At 42.2% G+C, this 25,919-nt stretch overlaps 1 protein-coding gene across 12 annotated transcripts in view; it reads left to right on the top strand.

Moving 5' to 3' along the window:
- Positions 1-7,684: 7,684 nt before the first annotated feature.
- Positions 7,685-25,919, top strand: part of Ppp1r9a (protein phosphatase 1 regulatory subunit 9A) — a 263,457-nt gene continuing 245,222 nt past the window's right edge. For 9 of the 12 annotated variants that reach the window (XM_034519049.2, XM_034519048.2, XM_034519046.2 and 6 more), the window contains exons 1-2: positions 7,685-7,772; positions 9,970-11,581. In XM_034519049.2, coding sequence (XP_034374940.1) covers positions 10,187-11,581 — 1,395 coding nt within the window. In that variant the 5' untranslated portion in view covers positions 7,685-7,772; positions 9,970-10,186. Of the gene's footprint in view, positions 7,773-8,086; positions 8,198-8,322; positions 8,600-9,706; positions 9,850-9,969; positions 11,582-25,919 lie in introns of those variants that run through there. The other 3 variants (XM_076913713.1, XM_076913716.1, XM_076913715.1) reach the window with 3 other exon arrangements.

Here is a 25,919-nt window from a genome sequence, read left to right as displayed (position 1 = left end):
ACAGATTGTTATCCTGTCCTTCGTTTTGTTTGAAGTTCTTATGCTCAGAAAGTTTACTTTACAGAACAATTCGAACCTGAAATTTAACGGTGTTTTGTTCAAACAAGACAGCAAAATCCTCTAGTTGATTTTTTTTTTTGATCCTTAGCTATGTACAAGTACTTTTAGAAATCTAAAATCTTATAATTTTGTTGCAAAGATATTTCCTTCAAACGACACAATTAAGGCTAGGTAGACAGCATACCATCCTCCTAGATGTTCAGAGTCTAATACAGATTTGAGTTTATTCAAGATTCCCACTCTCAGAGAGCAATGACATTATCATATATGATAACAGTGTCAAGTGCTGTCCCAGGACAGAATGAGAGAGACAAAACAGCTCAAGATTTACCACTAAATAGTGATAACTAGGCATTTATCATTTGTATAATTTAAACATTTAATGTTGTATAATCACGTGTTCCATTATGAAAAATTTAACCTTCATCAGAGACAATGTCTTAAAATAATTGTAAATAAAGCCCATGCAACTCAGTGAGAGCCTGCCTCAAAATAAAATAACAGGAAGAGTCAGGAAGGATGTCAGTGGTAGCAAACTTGCCTTGCATGTTCAAAGCTCCGAGTTCATTACTTAATACTGAAGAAAAGGTATATGGGACAGGGGGGGGGGTGGAGGTGGTGGTGACTGATAAAAGTCTTTAATAGACATCAGAATTGCAGCTTTTTAAGGACCTGTGGACACAGGCATGTTGGCATATAGCTGTAATCCCAGTACTCAGGATACCGAGGCAGGAAGATTACTGTGAACTGTAAGCCAGCCTGGACTACAAGGTACCAGGCCAGGCAGGCTACACAGCAAAACCCTGTCAAGCAAAACAATGTGCAGCACAGTACCATGGATGCTTGGTGTGGTTGGGTTCAGTACCATGGAAGCCTGGTGTGGCTGTGCACAGTATCCATCCTGGCATCCTAACACTGGGGAGGCTGAGACAGGCCAGCCTGAGATTCAGAGAGAGGTACAGTCTCAGCAAAATGAAACCACCAACCAAGCAGCCAAACAAACAAACAAAGCAACAAGAAGAAAACTGGGGGAAGTATACTAAGAAATTCCGAGCAGATTTATTTTTGAATCAACTCTTAAATCTTATAAGTACACATACAAACAGTGATAGAATGTTAAAATGCAGTCTACTGAAATGTGAATGTTGGACAAAGTGGGACTGTCATAGACCTCTTCAAGGAAGATTTAATCACTTGAGCAAGATTGGAATAAAATAAAGTCTCAAACCCTTGATCATTTGCAGACAAATAAAACTGTTACTTGAAGAGTTAGTTCACAACAGAATAAAAAGTACTGAAATCCTGCCATCGCTCATTCCTCTCCTCCAATGCCTTCAACTTGGAATGCCTTCCCTAGCTATTTCCCTTGCTGGTTGTGTGCATAGAAGAGTGATGCCATCACATAGCTCGTCAATCTTTCGAGTAAAAAGGATGTCTGCACATGAGGTGCACTAAAATGTCTTCCATTTGAATCTCCACTTGACACTAGCTACCTGTTCTCTTGAGGAATGATCGATGTGTGTCTCCCATTCATGCAAAGTCTTAAAATAACAAATTATTCTGAGGATGGATTGACAACATGCAGATCTTAAGGAAGGCAGAGTTCAAGTGTAACTCGGAGGTAGAGGATTGGCAGGTAGAGGACCCCAGTTACAATTCTGGGGACAGAGGAGCCAAACTACAGGCAGTAAAGCTGGCATCTGCAGGTATTGATAAATAACCCACATTTGTCTTTTAACATGCACCTTACACTGCTATAAAGGGAAACTGCATGCCGGTAGAAGACAGGTGTGGTGACATACACCTGTAATTTTACCATTTGGGACGCTGAAACAACAGAGTCTCATCTCAGGGTCATCCTTAGCTACTTATACAGTTGGATACCAGCCTGTGCTAAATGAAACTCTGTCTCCAGAAACCCAGAAGAGTAACAAAAGAATCTACGGAAGCTAAAAGGGATGGCTATATCAGCTTTCAGTCTCTGCCATAGGAGCGGTGATAGTATTGGGAATATTGAGTCAATCCAGACCAACAAAACTCCTGTTTGTCAGTTCTGTGTGGGCAACCAATAAAGTAATAAGAGGGGAGGAGAAAGGACACCATTATCTGAGCTGAAAGACTCCATGAACTCACCGTAGTTTATTTGTAGAGCTAAGATAAAATAACCACTTCAAAATGATCCTCTGGGAGGCCAAGACGTTTTATAGTTTATCTCCTGTAACAAATAAAGATGAATATGCAAAATTCTCCCTCCTGGCCATATTTTAGGCTGGAAAGACAATACTCTTGCTATGTTATAGATCTATAAACGCCTAAAGTAAACATAGAAGTTTTCAACGGGTTGGTCAAGCCACGAGTACAGACAGAAAACCACGCTGAACCATTCTGAAATGTGCTTGGGAAGAAGTGATGATTTTAATAATTTTAGAGCTGAGATCTAAAATCAATATGATCAACATAAACAATAGAGACTATGTATAAAATGCACCATAAAACCCACTATTTATTATAATAACTAAACAATTTATAGAAATAAATTTGAGTCTTCTCTTAGATGTTAGTAACATATTTTTGATCTGTGACTGGGGATTTTACCATTATGCCAGTTATATATATTTTTGGGACACGTTATAGTTATGTAGTCTGAGTTGTCTCAAAGCTCAGGATCTCCAAGACTTAGCCTCCCCTGTGCTGGAACTACAGGCCTACTGTGTTTGTCTGACATTAGTTTAGAGAAATACTTTCTATTCTACAAAGGACTAAAAGACGTAAGTGGAGGCTGTGTTAGTAACAGGTGGACCTTTAAGAAAACATTTAACATTTAAGGCAATGAGGCACTGTGATATTTATCAATGTGACTATGCAGTTGAAAATATGCGTTGGGTAAGTTAGCTCAGGAAGCCGATGTGAATAAAATATCCTCTTATAAAAATATGTGGAATGACCTGCAGGAATTGTTCTTCTGGTAGTTTGCGCTCTCTCTCTCTCTCTCTCTCTCTCTCTCTCTCTCTCTCTCTCTCTCTGTGTGTGTGTGTGTGTGTGTGTGTGTGTGTGTAGAATTTAGTGGTCTACAGGCCTTTACATTTGTTCTATTTTGTCTTTTTCTTTATCTTTCAGGAATTTCTGCTAGTCTGTAACCAGCCAGGTATCCTCTTGCTGACTCAGGGTCTCACTCTGTAGCTTAAGTTGGCCTTGGTCTGGAACTGTGTAACCTAAACTGGCCCTCTAACTTCTACCAGTACTTCTGCCTCAACCTTCTGAGTAAACATCTATACCTGGAATTCTTTTTACAAATGAAGACATGATGGGTAGTTTTCATAGTAACCTAGTCACCCTCCCCTAGTCTTTTATTGTGTCTTTTGGAGGTAAGATCTCATTACATAGCCTACCCTGGCTTGGAACTCATTGTGAAGTCCATAATGTTTTGAAATCACAGTGATGTTGCTGTCTCAGCCTCCTGGTTTGTAGGATTATAGATATGAGCCAATAATCCCAATTACCTTTCTCTAGTCTTTACTCAGGCTTCATCTCACCTGAATGTGGTGGGAGAACAAATATTTCTCTCTCTCTCTCTCTCTCTCTCTCTCTCTCTCTCTCTCTCTCTCTCACACACACACACACACACACACACACACACACACACACAATTTCTTTGACTACTCAGCATATCCATCAGCCATACTTAAACAATGCATTGAGAAAGCCTCCCAGATAAAATAAAAATAATGTTAGTCATTCTTGTTATATAACAAAATACCTCGCAAAAGCAACTTAAGAAGGGTTTCCCTTGTTTGATGAGGATACAGTCTATCTCCACAGGAGAGGCATGAAGCCTAGGATATGAAATGGTATCCCTCACACATCCATAGTCAGGAAGCAGAGACTGATGAGAACCCATGCCTAGCTTGTTTCTCTTTCCTGCTTACTCGCTTCTGGAACCTATCTCATGCTTGATGCTGGCTACATGCAGGATGGGTCTTCCCTCTTCAGTAAAATCTTTCAGGAAATGTATGCAGATGCACTCAGGTATCCATAGTGATTCTAAATCTAATCAATGAAGACTATCACAGACTGCTATTGACAGTATATATATATACACACACATATATATATATACATATATATATACATATATATACACATATATAACACTATATATAGTATTATAGTGTGTATACACACACATATATGTGTATATATGTATATATATATGTGTGTGTATACACACTATAATACTATATATAATATATACTATATAGTATAATATATACATATACATAATATACACACATATATATATACTATAATATACATATAATATATATAATCTATTTTTGATTATGTGGTTGCAAAAAGCAAGTAATTCACACTATTCCTTGTGTTTTTTTTTTCTATTTTGATCCAGGGTCTTGCTATGTTGCCGAAGCTAACTTTGGACACTCCCTTCCTACCTCACTCTGCCCTGTGCTGAGAAACACACTATACTTGGGTTCTAAAGCTTTGTGATATGAAAAGTGTAAATCCCAACTGCAGATCCAGTTAGGATATTTAGCATGCTCACACAACCCTTCTAGTTGCAAGAATTGAGACAGCTGTCTCCTAATCTCTACTGTGATTGTAAGCTTCCGAACGGCATGAGCCTGTCTAGCCCCAGTATGCCTTTCATGTGTGAGAAGTGTTACCTCCTGGGCGTTTCTGGGTGGAACAAATGCTCTGGTTCTATTTGTATCTGTCCAGTAGGGTGGCCTCTAGCCACAGGTAGCTACTGAGTCTTTCCATTATGGTTACTGTGGCTATGGAACAAAGTGGACACAACATCCACCTAGTAGAGGCTTGGTAGAGCCTTCTAACATCTGCAGGCATGAGAAGCGTGAGGCCACTGTGGAGAACCGGAGTCCTCACACAGCAGCATGGCGTTTATAAACCCTGATATTCCTGCAGCATGGACCTTCAAAAGTTTCACATCTTCAGAAAATAAACCCCCAAACCAACCAGTCTTTAGGCTCCTTTTCTGTATGACTCATCTTTTTTTGTAGAGGTGTAAGACCGATTTTATTGCCAACTCTGCCCCCTCTTCTACAGACAGAACTCGGCGATTAGATGCTGTATTTATTTAGGCTATTCTCTCAAAAAACCTGGTTTCTATGCTGCAGAGAAATGACAGAAATGTTTCCACGAGATTATCCCAGACAGCACAAATGTTCTTTCCCAAAGTAGAGACTGGAGCCACAGCTCCCTCACACTGCCTGTTACATCTGTTGATACTTATAGAAGCAGCACCCACTTCTCAGACAGGAAATGCCAGTTTCTTGGTAAGGACAGAGAATGTGAAGATGCTTTTAAAAAATGAGGGAAAATGTCTACCTGAAAATCAGACCTACAGAATTAAGTAGCTAGAGAGTTATTTAGAAACAGAAATATTTTCCTTCCACAGCACACAGATTCTTTGTGTACACTTGCCCGGTTATGCTCTCATTATTATCTAGGAAATGAAGTTGTAAATACATCACAAGCCCCAACCCTCCATTTTTCTGTCTGTAACATGTCCTGATATCTCAGGCTAGAGAGGTGCCTCAGTGGTTAGGTGCCGTACTGCTCTTCCTTAGGTCCTGAGTTCAGTTCCCATCCCCCCACACCTGGTAGCTTCACACTATCTGTGACTCCAGTTCCAAGAGATCCGATATATGCTTCTGGTCTCCATGAATACCTGTATTCTTATGCATGTACTATCCTGGGACACATAAACACATACTCATAAATAAAATGAATCTTTAAAAATATAATTATATATTTGTTAGGAAAACTTTGTTTTAATTGATTACTACAATGTATTGTTTCATTTTTCTTTTTTAGTCCTAACTTATTGTGGCTTACTTAAATTAAGCTTGGTGGTTAGGTATGTGCAGAATAAGCACACATACACACATATGGTTCAGTACTATTTTTATTTTAGTTATAAATTGGGGTTGGGGAGGGCTTGGAATGCATCCTCAAAGACAATTCTAGGGCAGAATGGGAAGATGGGAGAAAATTACTGGAAAGTGGTAGGGAAAGAAGACTCTCATACCAGAGCCGAGCCCACTTAGTAGATGAGAGACAAGATTTCCAGCACAATTATTGACATTTGCTTGCACGCACGCACGCACGCACGCACGCACGCACGCACACGCGTTAAAATAGCTATGAGCCAAGCTTAAGGACAGGCCGCAAATGACTTTGGAAGTACCTCATTTCTTTTTCCAGACATTTTCTAGGAATCTCAAACAAGAACTTTGTTTAAAGATAGCCTATCTTCCTAAATTCAAGTGATCTAAAATTTTACCTCATCAATTGAAACCTAGAGGGCACGCCCGTGGGACTTCCCTGGTATCTCATTTAGGTTCCTTGTTCACCCCTTGAAGGCAATAGTTTTGAAACTGACCTGAATGCTATATATCGGAAATGGTATATTCTAGAAGGAAAACAAAAGAGAAAGCCTCAGAGACCCTCCAGCTGTGCTCTGGAGTGTGTCTTCATCCTACCGTCTACTCTAAAATACCCTTTAACAAGCCCCAATCCTGCCAGCTACCAGCAAATTCTAAAAACTGCATCTAAGCAAAGGTTGAGATTTTTAAAATCTAAATGACTAGGGAACAGGTCAGGCTGAAGGGCGGCAGCACTGAGTCGTGCCCTGACCCATGCCATGGTTGTCAGTACTACTGAAATTCTAAATCTAACATTTCAGTGCTTTATGGAATATTAAGCACTTCTGCCTCTTTCTAGATTGCCTGTATTAAGAGGCTTACACTGTCTTATTACTTTTTCTAAGCACACACATGATTTCAAGCTATTGTTGTTACTATTTATTTATTTGTCTTTTCCTGATTTGGTTTCTCTGAATAGCCTTGGCTGTCCTGAAATTTGTTCTGTTGTCCAGAGTGGTCTCAAACTCTAAGATCCATCTGCCTCTGCATCTCTGCTGGGATTAAGGGCATGAGCCACCATGGCCGGCTATTGTTTTTATATCTCCAGACAATGGCTGGATTATAGAGTGTCCACAAAGTCAATACTCGTCTTGGGCAGTGTTGGGATTACACATGCACCTCACACATGTGTGACAAAACCACAATTTTGTCTCTTTAAAAATCGGATCCCTGCCCCCCCCATGGCTTTTGGATGCGTTAATGATCTGTGTTAACCACCACCGTCCATTTTGTATGTAGGAGAAAAGTATGTTAACCCCTCACATGTTTGGGAGGGGACGGTGTACTCAGAGTTCATAACAGGGCAAAACCAGGGAGTGTGAACTGAAAAGAGATATACAAGAAGAAAAGTCCAAAGTCCTCTTCATCCCTTTCCTTCTAGCAGTGTGGCCTTGAGGGCCAGCTGGGTCATTCCAGTGGACGCCACACTAGAATAGGGCCTAGGTCTTGGCCTTCTAGGCCGGCCCAGGCCATTGCCAAGGCCTTGGATGCCTGGGGTCACCGAGTTAACTACAGACTTGGTGGGGTCCACAGCATCTGGTAGTTCAAACCCTGCCCTGGAACCCACACTTGCCAGGCCCCTAAGTGCCAGAACCCCCTCGCCCACGGCCTTGGGGGTGGGGCGGCCTCGCCTCGGGCCGGTGCTTTTCGCCCTTCGTTGGCCGCCAGAGGCTCCCTCTCCCCCTCTCCTGGGATTTCGCTGCTGGGCTCCCTCTCTCTGCGGCCCTAGAGTTAATCCCATCAGCCGAGGTGAGGCACCTGTTACCCCGGGGCCTTCCTCATCCCCGCGGCCTGTCCCCTAGTCCACCGGGCCTCGTGGGCCTCAGGGCCCAGCGTGGGGGCCCCGCACGTGGGCCGAGCGGCATCCCAAATCCCAGGCCGCAGGCGAGGGTGCTAGCGCGTCGGGTCCCCCAGGCCGGGCCGCCATGGCTGGGGTGTGTGTGTGTGTGTGTGTGTGGAGGGGGGTGGATGGGGGAGCGCAGCGCGCGTCCCGGGGCCGCCCCGCGCGGGCAAGACGCGCGTGGGGGGCCGAGGCGCGAGTGCAGGCGGCCGCCGCGCGCGCCGCGCCGTGACGAGCGGGCGGAGGGCACACGGTCTGCGCCGAGCCCGCACGGTCACGGGGGGTTGGGGGGGGAGAGCGCCGGAGGAATCCGACCTCCCGCCCGGGCCTCTCGGTAAGGGGGCGGCGTGCGGGTGGCGGGGCGGCGGGAGCGCGGGGACGCGGCGGCGTGCACAAAGGCGGACCCGCGGGCGGGTGGGGGTGGACTGCGGTCGGGAGCGCCGGGGTGAGGAGCGGAGGCATTATCCAGCGGGATCTATTGTTTCCCGGCACACTGGGAGGAAAAACAGAGGCATTTGTGATCACCACCCTAGCGTTTGCTCTCTCCCCGTCTGCCTAAGGTGGCCGGCGAGCTCGCCTCTTCCCGGTGCCACACACTGGGCTCCGCCTGGCAGCCGCCGGCAGCCGCAGCCAATGTGTTAGGACTTCAGGTGCTTCTTGGCACAAAGCTAGACTGCGACCTCCTGCCTTAGCGCTTGGCGTCACCTGCTCTCCCGGCCCTGCCCCGGGGGCCGAGGTATCGCTTCCCGAACCAGGCTGGGGGGGGGGGGGGGGGAAATCGGCTGCCTCTCAAGTTGGTGTTATTTATTATGTTTGTCTTTTGTGAGGGCAGGTTTTGAATCCCCGGCGGCCCCCTTCGCCCCCGCCTCCGCCCCCTCGGGCTTGAATTGGCGGAGGGAGGGAGCGGGGTGTGCAGCTAGGGGAGAGGGGAGGGTGTTTATGGGTAAGAAGGACACTGTCAACCCTTTCCAAAAAAAGAAAGAAATAAAGGAAAAAAAAAACAAAAAAACAAAAAACCCAAACCACAGGCACCACACTCCTCTCTTGTTTGCATGCATGGGCCCATGCATACGTGCATGCTGGGCCAGGAAGCAGAGTTTTGGAGCTGATTTAAAGTCAAAGTGCGGGCTTCCTCAGCTGATGGTGCTTGAGGGTGAGGTGGTTCCCTCTAATATTAAAACAAAACAAAACAAACCAGAGTGAAAAATGTTTAGAACTGCATTGAAGTGTTGGACTGCTGGCATATTGATGGAAAATCCAGCTGTGGGCTGGAGGACAGCAAGCATGGATGGCATTTGCTCCCCGCCCCCACCCCCCACCCCCACCCCCACCCCCACCCCCATCTTGTAGTAAGTTAGGGGCCAGAAGGAGTAGACAAATCAGGGCTGTGTAAGGAAGGAAGTGTCATGGTTTACCTGATTTCTGATTGTTACGTTTTTCATGTGTCTATTCCCACGAGACTCCACTCCCTAATTAATAATAGCCTCTTGGCTAGGAAACTTCCAAACAATGCATAGAAAAACTTACAGTAAAACTTAATTGACCTTCCAGAACTTAACCTCTGTCTGTTTTGTCCTGAAATTGATACTTTAGGCATGTTGTACATGAGAATAGCGGCTCGGAACCATTAAAGAGGTCTCTCGTAACCATACTTTAGAGTTTGGAGACACAGACTGCAAACTTTTCCCTGTTCTGCATTGGTTATGGAAAATTTCAAAATCAAGTGACCATTTTTATTTTTTTTTAAAAGGGGTAAATGAGTTGTTGAATTCTTTCATAATACATTCACAGAAATACCTCAAACTTGGTCTAAAGCATTACTATCAAGTGTGGTGGTGGTGGTGGTAGTGGTGTGTGTGTGTGTGTGTGTGTGTGTGTGTAGGGGGTGTTTTGTCAGCATCTCCAAGTTATGTTTGAAGCACTTCCGTTACCAAGGACAAACTGGAATAACTCTTTAGCTCCTTGACTTTAATGCCCCATTTCAAGGTAATTGATTTGATATGTGGCTGAACCACTTGGAAAACAAAGTGTTAAGTGTTGATTGGTTGACTGAGTAGAAATTCAGATAAACACATGAATTCAGAAACTCGTTCTTTTCTATTACAGATGAACCTCTTTGAAAAAAAAAAAGCTATTTTGTCTAACTCTTGACTGTGAATAAATTTCTGACACACCTGTTGGAATCAGCACTGGACGAGTGTGCCATTTGAGAGGTCCTTTACCTGGTCAGACCCTGGGGATTAGGAAGAGAGGTCTTTTTGGTTTTTTGTTATTTTCCCCCCGTGATCATTATGAGCATTGGCTCTTCACCCTTGAAGTAAAAATGTTGAAAGCTGAATCTTCAGGTGAACGAACCACTCTCAGAAGTGCCTCTCCTCACAGGAATGCGTATAGAACAGAGTTCCAGGCACTGAAAAGTACTTTTGACAAACCCAAGCCAGATGGGGAACAGAAAACGAAAGAAGGTGAGGGCTCCCAGCAGAACAGAGGTAGGAAGTATGGCTCCAATGTCAACAGAATTAAAAATCTGTTTATGCAGATGGGTATGGAGCCTAATGAGAACGCTGCCATCGTTGCCAAAACGAGGGGGAAAGGTAGGCCCTCATCCCCTCAGAGAAGAATGAAGCCCAAAGAGTTTGTGGAGAAAACGGATGGCTCAGTGGTTAAGTTGGAGTCCTCTGTCTCTGAACGAATTAGTAGATTTGACACCATGCATGATGGCCCTTCATATGCCAAGTTCACAGAGACTCGGAAGATGTTTGAGAGAAGTGTGCATGAGTCAGGGCAAAATAATCGCTATTCCCCAAAGAAAGAGAAAGGTGGAGGGGCTGAACCACAGGATGAGTGGGGTGGCTGCAAGTCCAACAGAGGCAGCAGTGATTCCTTGGACAGCCTGAGCCCCCGGACGGAAGCTGTCTCTCCCACGGTGAGTCAACTGAGTGCAGTGTTTGAGAGCAGTGAGTCTCCAGGTGCCATCGCTTCTGGGAAGGCTGAGAACAGTGACTACTCGGTGACTGGGCATTACCCCCTGAATTTACCATCTGTTACCGTAACCAATCTGGACACCTTTGGCCGTCTCAAGGATTCTAATTCGAGACCTTCTTCAAACAAACAAGATACTGATACAGAGGATCCTCAGAAGAGTAATGCCATGCCAGTACCGGAAGTGGCTCAGAAAGGTACCTCTTTAGCTTCATTGCCTAGTGGAGAGAGACAGCTGAGCACAGAAGCTGAGGACGTCACAGCTCAACCAGAGACTCTGGACAGCACTGATAAAGACAGTCCCGAAGAACCCTCTGCTGAGAGCCAGGCAATGCCAAAGTCTAATATCCTTTCACCACAGAACAAGCCGTTAGAGGATGCCGAAGCTAATGTGGTGGGGAGTGAGAGAGCTCAGCAAGGGAAGAAAGACCTGACAGGTGGTGACCTAACCTCCCCCGATGCTTCTGCATCCAGCTGTGGAAAAGAAGGACCTGAAGACTCAAACAGTTTCGAGAGTTCCCATGTATACATGCATAGTGACTATAACGTGTATAGGGTGAGATCCAGGTATAACTCGGACTGGGGAGAGACAGGCACAGAGCAAGATGAGGAGGAAGACAGTGACGAGAACAATTACTATCAGCCCGATATGGAGTACTCGGAGATAGTTGGCTTGCCGGAAGAAGAAGAAATCCCAGCAAATAGGAAAATTAAGTTTAGTTGTGCTCCGATTAAGGTAAGTGTGCTTTTTCAGATTGTTCCTTAAGTTTCCTTTCAGCACTGGGGCCTATTCAGGATAGTTTTGACAGCTACTGGGTTTTGTAAGAAATTGGAGGTGGTTGGTGTGCACCTGTTCCGGATGACTTTAGGAGTGTGGAGTTGGAGACGTGTCAGTCCAGTTTGTAAATGTGATGCCCAGTGAGCATAAACCACCAGTGAGGTATCGGAAAGGTGAAGAAATTTGTGAGGTACGTTCCAGTGGGGTGGAATCTGAGCAGCAGGCACACACACACACACACACACACACACACACACACACACACCCCAAACAGAAGTTTTTGAAATACAACTGTTTTTACAATTTTACAAGGGGTTCTTTGAGATTCCCTGTCACTAATCACTTTCCGACTGCATTACAAGACACAGGGAGTAAGGGACACTGGGTGATGATCTGTGCTGGCCTTGATGGTTTATTTACTTGCTAAATGTTTCGGAGACATCCCTTCCGTGTATGTGGATCATGATGCTGAACTTTCCTTTTTCCTTTTTGGATTGCTACTTGGTTGTGAACATTTGCCTTATGGAAGTGTGTCAGCTGACCTAAGTCAAGCCCTGCAAAACCGTGGCCATGTACAACTTCAGTTTCCGAATGTATTACGTAGCTTTACGGGGAAATTTTGTGCTGGGAAGTGTAATTAATTGACTTGATCTTCATGGCATTATCTTTTCCTCTTACATATCAAATAAATGCCAGTTGAGTTCAGCTGCTTTACTGTGATGACTTCACGTAACTAACATTTGACCTAGGAGAGGAGCAGAAAGCCTCTTAGCAGCCAGTGGCGGAATGGCTTTAGTGCAAAATGGCAGTGAGGGCCGGAGGCAGTTGGTTGAGTACCAGACTCCCTTGGAGTGCTTTTTCAGAGTGGACTTGCCCACTAACTCAGTCCGTAGATTCAGGCATCATGTCTGTGTGGCGTGCAGGGAGTTAGGGTGCAAATGTGTAGTTTGATACCACTTTCTAGCACACGTGATGTACAGATGATAGATTTGGAATTTGAAAGTATATCTTTGTCAGTTTGCTCCTCAAAAACCTAAAGTCACTGACAGTTGTCATTTCTGACCCCTGGACTTGTATATGATGCTCTAAGATAGAAAACTTCTCTGGAAATCCTCACAGAAATGCCTGGCACTGCTGAGACTAAGCAATAATATTTTGAAATAAAGTAATAATCATGTGAAATTCTGTGTAGATGTTAGTAAGGCAGAGTTATTAGTATATGGTGGGCACTTTGGGTCAGAATTACCACATGCAGTTCATCTATGTTTAAAATGAACCAGAGATATGAATTTAGTTTGAAAATAAGCTTTGTCTTTGGATTTTTTAATGCCTTCTTGTATTAATTCTCTCTGCTTGCCGGGTCTTGGGGGGTTATTCTCACTTTTAGGCACCAACTTCAAAGGTATCCTTTCCCTAATCCTGTCCAGTGAGCTCCCAGACCTTACTATTTACCTGTTCTTTGAACGTCATCTTTCTTCCCCTTAGGAAGAAACCGGTAAGATTAAACTGTTTTAAACTGAACATGAGATACGTAAGTGAAAAAGCTCTTCAAGGAGTTTGTGAATCCCGGCCACTGACTACTGAAAGCAGGGGAATAGCAGATGATGAACATTTATCATCTAGACTGTTAGCCCTCCAGTCTCGTGGGACACCAGCCTGTATTCAGGTCTTGGGATGCACAGAACATAACTGCGCAGTGGTCTGTGTGATGGATTTTAAAGGACTTGTTACTGAATTATGTCTTCGTATGTGAGCAAGCCAGCTCTTTGGTATGAAAATTTAAAATTCAGACTTTCTTGTTTCTATTGCTTATAAGAAGTGTGATGCTTCTTTCATTCAAACTGGGATTCATATAGAAAAAGATAATGTCTGCATTTAACCCGTTTCATAAAGAACCTGGGTCCCGGGAAGATGTGAGCATTGGAGAGCATCGGCCTTTCACTGGCCTGTTAACTAGTTGGAGTGAATTAAGTTTGCAAACACAAGTGTCATTCTTATCTCCTTTGTAATGAATGGGACAATTACTCTTTCTTGTTGCTTCCCCTGTTTAACAGGAAAGTGGATACACTTGGACATTTGCAGGCAGCTTTCTACTGATGTGCAGATTGGTTCAGTCCGCATTTACATTTTTTTCCCTCAAAGGATGGTAATTTAAAAACAAAATCCAACCAGTGTTTTTGTAGGCTCATCATGTGTGTTAGTCATGCTGCTAGCTGCAGGAGACATTCCTTTCTGTAAGATTAGCCCTTCTGTGACCTAGTAGTCAGTTCTGGAGTACATTTTATTTAAAATAAACTCAGGTTAGCGGTGTAACAGAACTGTGCCCAAATGCCTTTGGCCTTTGAGTTCTTGGCTCTACTTGATATGCAGTGACAGGGATTCCATGGGTTATTTGGAACAGAATGTGTTCACCCATTCACTATATGTGCTTGCTTATATTTGTAAAGCTTTATTTAGGCACTGGAAGGTTAAGATCAGACTCATTTTCTTTGCTGTTTAAATACTCCCTCTTTGAGAAGCAATAGAAAGCGTACTATTGACGGAAAGAATGTTTGCAACTTTTAGATGTTTGGTAATTCTGCTTTTTCTAAACTAGGTAAAATATTCCCGACATATCTAGTTCTTCATTAGTCTCCTGCCTGAGCTTTGTGGAGTGACACTGGTTCTAAAGTCTACGTCAGTTCTCTTACAGTGATTCTCAGTAAATGTTCAAGACCTTAGGATGTCTTAAATTTGGACCCAGAAAAACAAACAAACAAACAAACAAACAGACAGACAAACAAATAGTTGACTTTTCCTGAAACATATTCCTTACATTTATTAGTTATTTGACATTGGTCAGATTCATTGAGATATGGTGGCACATGTCTGTAAACTAAGGGTTTGAAAGTCTGGAGCAGGAGGATTGAAACTTCAGGGCCACCGTGGGATACACTGTAAGAAACTGATGCAGTGTCTTCCCCTCCTCCAAAAGATAGCATTGTACTGCTGGCCAGCCAGCAGTGAGTGGGGTTTCTCTGTCTTTTTACAGGCACAGTTATTTCTAATTGCATAGGTTGATGTATTTAATAAGGTCATGGACTATTAGAATCAGATTATTAATAGAAACTACAAAACTTACTTGGAGAGAATGTTGTGATCAATATTAATTTAAGGTATAGAATGATGTTTTAATATTCAGAAGTTTTTTGAAAGCAAGGTATTTAATTAAAGTAAACATCAATCAAGGCCAAACAAAAGTAGCCTTTGTCACTTCTTTTTCTATCGTTTTAAAACATTTACTGAGGCTCTAGCATGTGTCAGAAAGATTATGAATAAAACCCATGTTCTCCCAGTAAGGGAGGCTCTGTCACAGTGAGGGGGACGGATGGGAGGTGGGCATCCCATTAACAAGGCTTTTCAGTCTCATCTGCTGTTTGGTGACCTTCCTTGGGTCACTACAGTCTCGTTAAGGAACTCATAAATAACCCTTTCTGGTACCAGTAGCCCTGTGTTCTTTAGGTTTGTATTCTCGAAATGGCGTCATCTGAAAAAGATTTTCCTGACTCCCAGCAAGTATGAGATAGCAGAATTAATGTTGTGGTGAGTTGTGTTGCCTGCTTCAAGTGTTTCTCAAACTGTGCTGCACTTTGGTGACCCCGTTTTCACACAAGGATAGGCAAGGGCAGAGGTGCTTCTTTCACTGCTCAGAGGGCCCTTGGAAGCCTTGGAAGATGTTTCTTTTTATTCTCTGCCTCCTAAGGGCTCAGAATCACTGTCCCGGGCATTTGAGGGTTTTTGTTTGTTTGTTTTGTTTTGTTTTCAGTATGGACATTCAGAACAAAGTTCTGAAATCCAACTTTTTATATCTGTGGAGGCTTTAAGTTTCAACAGTGCTTCTTAAACTGTAATATGCATATGAATCACATGGAGATCTTGTTAAAATTCAGATTCTGTGTCTGTAGGTGTTCCCTGAGAAACTACCTTGATACTGTCATATGATTCTGATCACAGTGCCAGGCGAGCTGCTAAGGAGGGGATGCAACAAAAGCAGCCAGCAACCGGGCTACACTGATCGAATCTGCAGTTTTCTTGACTCAGTTTAACATGCAGGTCTAGGTTCAAGAGGCAAGTCATAAAGTAGGTTGATACATTGAGAGAGAATGCCGACGGCTGATGGCTGGGCACTTATCTCAGCAGTGGACTATTGAGGTTCTCTCTGAGTCGTGCTGTATAGCCTAAGCTGACCCCGACTGTCTCTTTCACACCAGCCTTCTTCCATTGGTTGTGGGGCTCTGAGGACCAGAGCTCATATTGGGGTATCAATGTATTAAGGCAGTGTTGGTCAGTAGCAAGCACACTGGACATCGCTGTGTCTCTGTGTGTTTGTCTGCTGATAACCCACAGGTCTTATTTGCTTTCCTCAGGGAGATCCCCTGCAGTTCCAGAAAAAGGCCATTTGCAGTGTTTGAAGTGGGTAGCTTCATAGGGAGGTGATACAACTGTCAGCCCAGAGGTGACATAGTGATGACTTCAAGTGTTAGTCCCTTTAGCCTCCTTATTTCTGTCGCATTTTCTGTGTATTCTGTTTGTATAGTATCAGGTGGTTACTAACTTACCTACTTTAATTCTTTGTCATAAACTACCTCCCATGGTTGGTGAAGCTCCTGAGGACATCCATCTACCACATTTGTTTTCTTTTCTTTTCCCCAGCTGGGGTGGGCTGGGGTGGGCAGGGCTGGGTATTGAATCTGGGCCTTAGGAATTCTAGTTAACTACTCTACCACTGAACCAAATCTTCTGTCTCATACGTTTTCTCTACTTCTATAATAGAATTTAATAGTTTACAATACTGTATGAAACTTATTCAACAGTAGATCAGGACTGGAATCTAAGAGGCTATATTTTCTTTTCTTTTCCTATTTTATGCTTGGGTAGCCCTCCCTGATTGGCATGAAGCATATTTTGTGGCCCAGTGTGGTCTTGAACTCTTGGCAGTCCTCTTGCCTCAGCTGTTTGAGTGCTGGGTGTGCCATCCCACCAGAGAGGTTCTGCATTTCCCACAATGTCCTAAGTTGTGTCGGTGCAGCTCTCCAGACCCCTCTTTGGATTTCAGAGTGAAGCACAGTGTTTGGCTCTCCAGGGAAGCTGGCCATAAGATGTTCAGCAGTCTGCTCCCTGGGTGGGGCTGCTTAAGTATGTTTGTGCAATAGGATTCCTATAAGAACAAGTTGCAGTTACACAAGGCACTGTTTCTGGATGCCAAAGTGGATTATGGTCTTTGTATGCAGAAGAAGTTTGGGTCATTAAAACACCACAGCCTAGACCCTCCTGTTGCTTTCATTATAAAGAGACAGGAGGAGAAGGAAAGTTTCGGTTGACTGAGAAATTCAATCCCTTCCATTCTTTGGGGGTATCTAATCAGTGAGCGTCTAGAGGACACATAGGCACTGTCATCTTAATTGTCTTGTTCTTATTTGGATTACTTTGAAGGCATAACATTGAAACTGGATTTCCTCTTACATTTTGATGTTTTGTAACCTATGGTTCATAATGAAGCAAATGAAAAATGTCAACTAATTGAATATATTCTGCAGAATCAAATAATATATGTAAAATTAGTCCCTTGCCTAAAATTCAAGGCTATATACTGTATGCTTGGTTCTTGATCACTGAACAATTATCACTTGCTTATAAAGAGAGTTTTTTCCTCCAGCAAATCATGTTTAATGTTTCCTTACATTTAGCAGCAAACTTTGAAGGTTTTGCTCAGCATAACTTTTTTGTCTTTGCTCTAAACTTCCTTATAAGAACACAGGTTGCTGGACTCAAGAGCTTTCAAAGGAAGATGGCAAGTTTTGGGGCAGGGGGAGAACTGTTAATGTTCATACATAACTCACCTTATTAACCCAGCTCGTATGGAGCAATTTGATTTACATCTTCTTTGCATTTGCTTTTTTCTAACTTCTTTACCACTATACCCAAAACAGTAGCTTAGGGATTGGTTCAGAAAGCCAACGAAATTCTGAGCAAACCAAAAACATTGCTATCCTAGCCTCAGAAAACAATTCACTTCCTTTATTCTGCTTCATAGTTTTCTTCCTGGTCAGTTCTTTCATTTTCCCTAGCGTTAATCTCTTCATGTTGGGAACACAGAGACTTAGAGCTGGCAATACTGAAAGCGGTCTAACGTAATTTCCTAGTTACTAAAGGAAGCTGTCAGCTGCATTTTGCTGAAAGATGACCTTTTAAGCTTCTGCTTGAATATTATTATCCTTATAGGGAGCTCATTGTTTGGAGGTAAAAGGAAAGGTAAGGGGAAGAGCACGCTAGGTCTCTGTGCACTTGTTTTTGTATATTCAATGTTGATCTGCAATACTGTATTGAAATAAAATTAAACAGACTAAAAGTTCACCGTTTCCAGGATCCTGTTCATTTTTACTGGGTTGTGTAACCACCACTAGTATCTAATTCTAGAATGTTTCCATCATCCAGCAAAAAATCCCCAGTCTGTTTGTTATTGATCATTCCCAATTTCTCTTCCTCCATCCGGTGACAAACAGTAATGTACTTCCTGTCTCAGTGGCTTTGCCTCTTTTGGACATCTCATGTCCACGGAACCGGAGCGCACTTTTAAGAGTGTGTAGGTGATGGGATGAGTATGGCTTTGGATTTATTAAGAGACAGTGGCAGGCTACAGGGAATTCTGACGGCAAAGACAGAGGAAGACAAATGCTGCCTTTTAATGATGTCTCACCAGACAAGGACTCAAGACCTAGGAGAGAGCAGAGTGCAAGGCGGATGGAAGAACCTATGATTATGTGACATGTATAATCATATGACTTGCTTGGACAGTGCACTTCCCCGCTTGGGGAGATGTTTCAAGTCAAGCTGTTGCTTGTCAGCGTCATATAGTTTGGAACTTCCAATGTAAACCAGGTTGGCCTCCATTTTGGAGTGAGCCTTCTCCTTCTGCCTCCCAGTTGCTGGAACTAAACTTTACCCCAGTTCTCCCTGATTGGTTTGCACTCCTGTGTTCTAAAGGGCTGTGGTGAGACAGGGCTGTGCCAGTCACACCAGGTTTCAGAGGGGTTTAGACTGGGTGCGTTTATGTTTTTATTTTATTATTTTTTTTTTTTTTAGAAAAAGCCTTTTCCCTAATGATCTCAAGGTTGTTTCTCTCCTACTGGGTTTTGATTTTGCTTTCAGTGACTTTTGTTGTTGTTGATTGGGATTGTTCATGGGCAAACTTCAGTGTTTACTTAGACACTGAGAATTAACTTGGTAGTCTGTAGACTTAGATAGCTCTCCTCTCGAGCCTTTGGCTCGCTCACTGTGATTGAGGCTATCTAATTTGTGGGTTTTACAAAGATGCCTGCTTATGCTAGATGTTTGTAATTCTCCGGTTGTATCTTAAACATAACGGTGCTGGACAGTAATCATACATATTTGTGCCATTATTTGCAAGAGAAAAACCTGAGTATATCTTTTGTTAAACTGTTAATATGAATAACATATTATATTGTTCCTGAATCTCATTTGTACCATGGCTTCTACTGAAATCTTAAAAGTGGTTAAAATATTAAATGAAAGGAAGTCATTTTGATAGAGTAGATTTGAGAGCAGTGTGTCTTTTGAAAGTATGGGTTGGGTATATATTAAAAACCCTGCTGAAGAACTAAGAAGAAAGAGAGACTTTTGGGTAATCTAGTGGCTGACATATTAATTGCTTCCACTCACTTTTGTTCTGGAAATAGCTTCATAGCATAGTTCAGAGTGATTGAAGTATTGATCTTTATTTTTTATTTTTTTGCACAGTTGCTAAATTTTCAGCCTAACTAGCTGTTACTTTTTCACTTACCAGTTTGTACAAAAAAAAATTTAAATATCTCGCGAGTAAAGATACTCAGAAATCTTATTTTCCAAAAGAAAATTTTGTTTGCTTACTTAATATATTTTGTTGGGATTTTTTTTTTTAAAGTGTATATGTAGTGTTAGCTCTAATCCCTGTGTATTTATGGATGGATGGGGGATAAGTTACACATTAAGCTTTGTATATTGTGCTGCTGTGGCTTTCCCAGCTTTGAGACGGAACTGACTGGGTTGACTGAGTGACAGCACAGATACAGAAAGCTGGCATCAGATGGGCCCTGCTCTCTGGGGGAAGGGTACCAGCAATAGTCCTCAAACCCATTATTTGTCTAGCAGGAACAGAAGGGGAAGGAGGTAGAGGGGTAGTTAACCTCGGTAGGAGGCCTCCGTAGGAGAGCAGTCTCAGATTGGAGGCGTGGCAGTGTGCCTGCATTCAGTGTCAGTTCAGTACTTGGACCAGGGAAAGTCCTTGCCATTCTCATGTGTCTGAGGCACTGGGGATCTTGACATGGCTGTGCTCCTGTTAGTAACATACACACAGGACTTCATACATTTTCCACAGAGAAAGTACCTATTTTCTCTTAGAAACTTTAACACTGAGCTGAGAACCTTAAAACAAATGCAAATTAGTCTTATGAAATAAGACTATCTGCTTGACACGTTAACACACACCTGATAATCTCAGCACTTGGGAAGTAGAGGCTGGAGGATTAGGTATTTAAAGTCACCTTCAGCAACAGAATTAGGGTAGTGTGCTATGTGAGACTTTGTGGCAAACAAAAACATCACTAACATCGTCATCGTCATCAACAACATCATCAATAACAAAAACAAAGAAAGGTTGAAGCTGCCGAGTAGGTGGCATGCTGGCAGAAAGGCAGAAGGATTGAGAGTTGGTTAGCCTGGGCTATCTATATACTGACACGTTTCAAAAAAGAAAAGGGTAGAGTTTGGACTAGAAATGAGAATGTGTGATGATATAGTTGTGTATTAGTCATTTTCTCATTGCTAAGATCAGTACCTAACAGAAGCAACTTAAGAGAGGATTCTGGCCCATTGTCTCAGAGGGTGTAGTCCATCATGGTGGGAAGGTATGGGGGCAGGAGGGCACAGTGCTTGGCAGGGTTTATGTGGTGACGAGGAGTTCTTCAAGTGGCAGGCTGGTAGGCAGAGTGCTTAGCTGGAACCGGAAGAAGATAGTGACTGCTGCCAGCCAGGTTCCACAACCTTCACATTCAGAGTAGCAAAGTCTCAGGATCAGGTGTTCACAGGATGAGCCTGGACAAGAGGAAGGGGGGCTTTTAGATTCAAATGATACCAAGTTGGACAAACAGAATTGAAGAATGTCCTCCTGTGTTGCCCTAACAGGGTATCTGAGTTCATTTAGATCATGATCCAGAGACTGGAAACTCTGAGAGCATGGTGGTGGCATCTGGCAAGGGCGACCAAGGTGAAGGGCACTTGAACTGATGCTACAGGGAAAAATGCACCGGTGCAGGCACTTATGACTGCAGGCTCTCTCACTGATGCAGTCCTCTAGGAAAGGCATTAATGCCTTCCAACAGCCCCCTCTCTATTGTAGTTATAATCCCACCATGCGACCTTTTAGAAGGCATACACAAATCATTGCAATATTATGAGCCATGGTCTGCACTGACTTTAAGCATCTGTATATAGAATTGATGTTTAAAATGAACTGACATCACATACATGTTTGTATATGTGTGCAGCATCTAGACATTTTTTCTTATTTAGGTTAGATTTTAAAAAATAAAAATACTAACAAATTATTTTAAAGCCCTTCAGATATTCTGATGCATTCTACTTCAGAAAGGTTGCGTTATCATTGCGTTGCATTGGAATACGTTTGCATGACAATACCAAGCATTGCTTTAGAAATTTTCTGGAGGTAGCCAACATTGCTACTCATAACTTCTGTATATTGTGCTTAGTAACTGGTGAAGGTGCAGGCTTTCATGTGTTTGCAAGTCTGTTTTATTTACTTTTTCAGGTGCTGAGTATTGAACCCCAAGTCTTAGTTAGACTATGTGAGCAGTCTCATCCCCTATATAAGCTTGAATTCTCACCTATCAACCTTTCTTACAGACCTTTCCTGTTTTCTGCCTTTTGGGTTTGGCAGAAGTTCATGTAATCTTTGTAAGGATTACATTGTTATTTGTGTTAGTAGAAAATAAAATAATTCACATTTCCAGTAAAAGGGGAATTGTTGAATTTGTCATGATGGTGGTACAGTGCGTTACAGGACAATGATTTCTGTATAGGGTTTCAAATCATTTATTTATTTATTTTATGCATACGTGTGTTTGTACCTGAGCATATGTCTATGTACCACAGCCATGCCTGGAGCCCACAGAGGCCAGAGGAAGGCATCAGATCCCCTGCACTTGGAGCTACAGTTATGTGGGTGCTGAGAATCACACCCAGGTCCTCTGCAAGATATGTATGGGCTCCTAATTGCTGAGCCATCTCTCCCTGGTTTCTTAGATGACTTCAGAATGAGGAACCACAAGAGGGATACATACACACATACCATGGATTTTTAAAAACATTTTTATTTTTGAAAAAAAAAATGCATCCAGATCCAAGACTGTCTGCACGTAGATTAAAATATTAACTCTGATATCATGGTGGAGAGAAGAAAAGTGTGTGGACAGGGTATTGGTGATACTTAAAAATGACTTACACTTTTCTAGATTTTGTAAACTTTCAGTGAGTATATGCTCCTCTTACAAGGACTGGGTCTGTTGACAGAGTGCTTGCCTAGCATTTGTGACCCCTGGGTTCAGTCAAAAGCATGTGATACAGGCCAATGATCCCCAGATCTCTGGTGTGTGTGTGGGTACAGCAGGAAGGTAAGAAGTTCAAGGCCAACCTAGAGTTTTAGGCCAACCTAGACTACTTGGGATCCTCTCAAAACCAAACAGGGTCTAGTGAGATTGAGCAGCAGGGAAAAGAGCTTACCATTTAAATTTGAAGATCTGAGTTCCATTCCTAGAACCCACATAGAGGCGGAAGAACCAACTCCATATACATAAAATTCTCCTCCTAGACAGAAAACTTGTTTCATACAAAAAGTGATAGGTGGATGTATGCAGCTGGATCAGCAATAACAATTTACAGAAGTTGACAAAAATAATTTAACATTTAAAATTATTTAAATTTAATTTTATTTATATATGTACATACATACACATATATACGTATACATATATACATACATATACATATATTGTGTGCATAAATGTGTATGCATACCATGATGCATGTGAAGGTCAGAGGATAATTTGTGGGAGTCATTCTTTCCTCCTATGTAGGTCCCAGAAATGGACCTCAGATTGCTTGGCAACAGGTGCCTTTAATACTGAGCCATCTTGTCAACTAGATTCTTCCTTCCTTCCTTCCTTCCTTCCTTCCTTCCTTCCTTCCTTCCTTCCTTCCTTTCTTTCTAAAATTCTAATGGTTAATTTTTAGTCTAATTTTGGAGGACAAAAAACACCTCTGGTTGAAGGTGTTAGGAAAATTGGTACACGTATGGTGTTTCACAGATTGACCTCAAACTCACAATCCTCCTGCCTCAAGCTATGCTCACTCAGTTGTATGTATCGTCATTCCAAAGCAGCACTAACAGATACAAGATTTAAGGTTTTAACTCCTGTCTGAAAAACAGTTACTGTATGCTGAGGTTACATGTGTGGGTAACCACATCCAGCTAAATTCATTGTGTGTGTGTGATTGTAGTGCTGAGTATTCGGACCTATGGTAGACAAGTCCCCTACTATTCTGCTGTATTCTTTATGCAAGTTTATAATACTTAATATTGGATCAAATGGATCCCACTTCTCCGACTAGGCTTTTCAGGTATAGGGGGAAAGCTTCTAGTATGTTTTAAATGATGACTCTACCATTTCTATAGGCATTGGATGTTTTTCTTGAGTTCAGCTATTGTGCTAAGATATTCTGATGTGTCACTTAAAACATGGTTTTAGAAATCAGATACACTAGACTTGAAATGCAGCAAATCTTAATGAATAATCTTAACTAAAGACAACAAACATCTGTTTGATGAGAACATGACAGTGCTCCTGTGTGAGTTCATGGGTGCTCCTGATAGTACTCCAACATGAGTTAATGGGTGCTCCCTGACAGTGCTCCCGTGTGAGTTCATGTGTGTTGATCTGCAGGGTCACTGACCTCAGTGAGCATCCTGTCTAGAAAGGTGACTGGAGGTGTCTACTTCAGTGTCTTGCTTACACATAGCCCCGTGGAAAAGAATCACACACAATCAGTTGGAAACAGGATTTTAAAGTCTAGGCTTCCACAAGGTCCTTTTGACCATGTTTCCTGTCCCACAACACCAGCCAATATGTAGTTTCCTGTTGTTCCTAACAAAAGTATTGGCTGAGAGGAGACCCGTTTGATGTATGAGTGGACTGTATAGTAGTATATAATATTTTTAGTCAGGGTCAGCAAGTCATTTCCTTTCACGTATTGGACAGCTTCCACCTTTGAAAAATGTTTAGCCAATAATGTTTCAGCATACAGATGATGAGAAACACATATTTGTTGTGTAGCAGAACTGTGAGATTATAAACTTGATGTATTGCTTTTGGTATAATTAGATTAACTGGTCATTCTGATCTTAGAGTTTTAAGTAATCTGGCATCTCATGAGTTCTAATGAGGTCCTAATTAATTAAATAATCAGAAAATTTATTGCAATTTTTCATTAGGTGTACTTAAGCTTTCTTAAACATGACTAGTAACTTCTGTTAGTACCATGGAATTCTGAGTTGGTGGTAGTGATTCTTGGCTGATTCTAGATAATTCTATATAATTGTAAGAACCTCTGACTTTAGAAAGAGGCAACACCAAATATACAGCATCAAAGGGTTTCTTTCTAGAAAAATAATTACATTGGGAAAAGGCTACAAATTCAATGAAGAAAATATTCTTCCTGATTATGATTTTGAATAAATTTCTATACATTTCTTATCTATAGTGATCTGAGGTGGTGACCTCTCTCTCAGCTAATCATTCACATGCTAAGTTGAGCAGAGTCTTCAGTTTTTCTTGGAGGCTACGATGCCTGCAGAACTTTATACTGCTGGTTTCTTCTCTTAGTAGTGACTGAGTGCCTGTCAGGAATGGCAGCATCCTCAGGAGATGGACCATTTGCAGATGAAGTACCTTCAGGAGTTTGGAGTAACCAGATTTTGGCTCTTGTCATAAGAAATTCTCACCTGAAGTCTAGAAAGGAACACTTTGACTCTGGTTAATCTAGTGGAACCAACAGAATCTATTCATTATGTTGGAGGAAGATGGAAATAAACCTTGCATTAAAGAAAACAAAACAAGAGACAAAGCAAAACAAAAAACACAAAAAATCCTTTTCAAGGTGAGTATATTTGAAGGCATCACATTCTATATTTAATATTTAGTTAAGTGATTTGTTTGAATTCACCAGAGCAACAGAACCAATAGGATACTTTCATACCTACAATCACACTTGTACACACACACACACACACACACACACACACACACACATTGATGAATGCACAGAGAAACTTATTGTTGAATTACTTGGCCGACATGATTGTGGATATTGGTAAATCAATCTCTAGGGCGGGTAGGTGTCTGCATTAGAGACATTGTTTAAAAGCTTTTGGCTGGCTAATTCATTGTTCGGCTCCCAACAGTCTGGTGCAAGTATAGTATTGTTCTAGTATTCAGGGTTTTCAACTAGTTGAAACAGCCATTTCAGGAGTTCTTAACTAAAACCCTGTCACATTCAGGCGTGGCAGCAAATGTGGATAATCTTAGCCCTGGGGAGGTAGAGGCAGGCTTCTCAGGAAGAGTTCAGGGCCATACTTGGCTGTATAATGAGTTTGAAATCAGCATGGGCTTACATGAGATCCTGTCTCAAAAACCTATGTGAGTAAAATGAAATGAATATGCTATTACAGAAGCATGTAGAGCAATGGGCTGATGTTTGACTGAGCACTTACACATCAGGTTTCAAGCATACAGTTAACCATCAGTCTATTGTATGATCTTTTCTCTGAAGAACCATTCCAGGAAGACCCATATATATCTCCTATGTATCTTAATGAGGGAATTGGTTTTATTGTCCATTTATTCTTGGAAAAACTAAGTAGGGATCTTCCCCATATGTCCTAGTGCAAGATTATGATTTGAAACCAAATATTTGAAACCAAATCATATTGACCAGTGAGCCCCTGTGCACCATGCCAGACTCACTGTACTTCTAGCCTCTGATTCCTGTGCTCACCTGGTGTTTTGACCTCTCCTCCCTGGTGCTGGCAGGGCCTTGTTCTGTTGTTTTCTTAAGTTTCCTTACAATCTTAGTGTTGGAACTTGGTTTGTTCTATAGTGTGCCAAAAAAGTCTTAGTTAGGGTTTTAG

The sequence above is a fragment of the Arvicanthis niloticus genome, chromosome 15 (assembly GCF_011762505.2).
Source record: "Arvicanthis niloticus isolate mArvNil1 chromosome 15, mArvNil1.pat.X, whole genome shotgun sequence".
In the NCBI taxonomy this organism is placed as follows: Eukaryota; Metazoa; Chordata; class Mammalia; order Rodentia; family Muridae; genus Arvicanthis; species Arvicanthis niloticus.
This window is presented reverse-complemented; position numbering and strand designations above follow the sequence as displayed.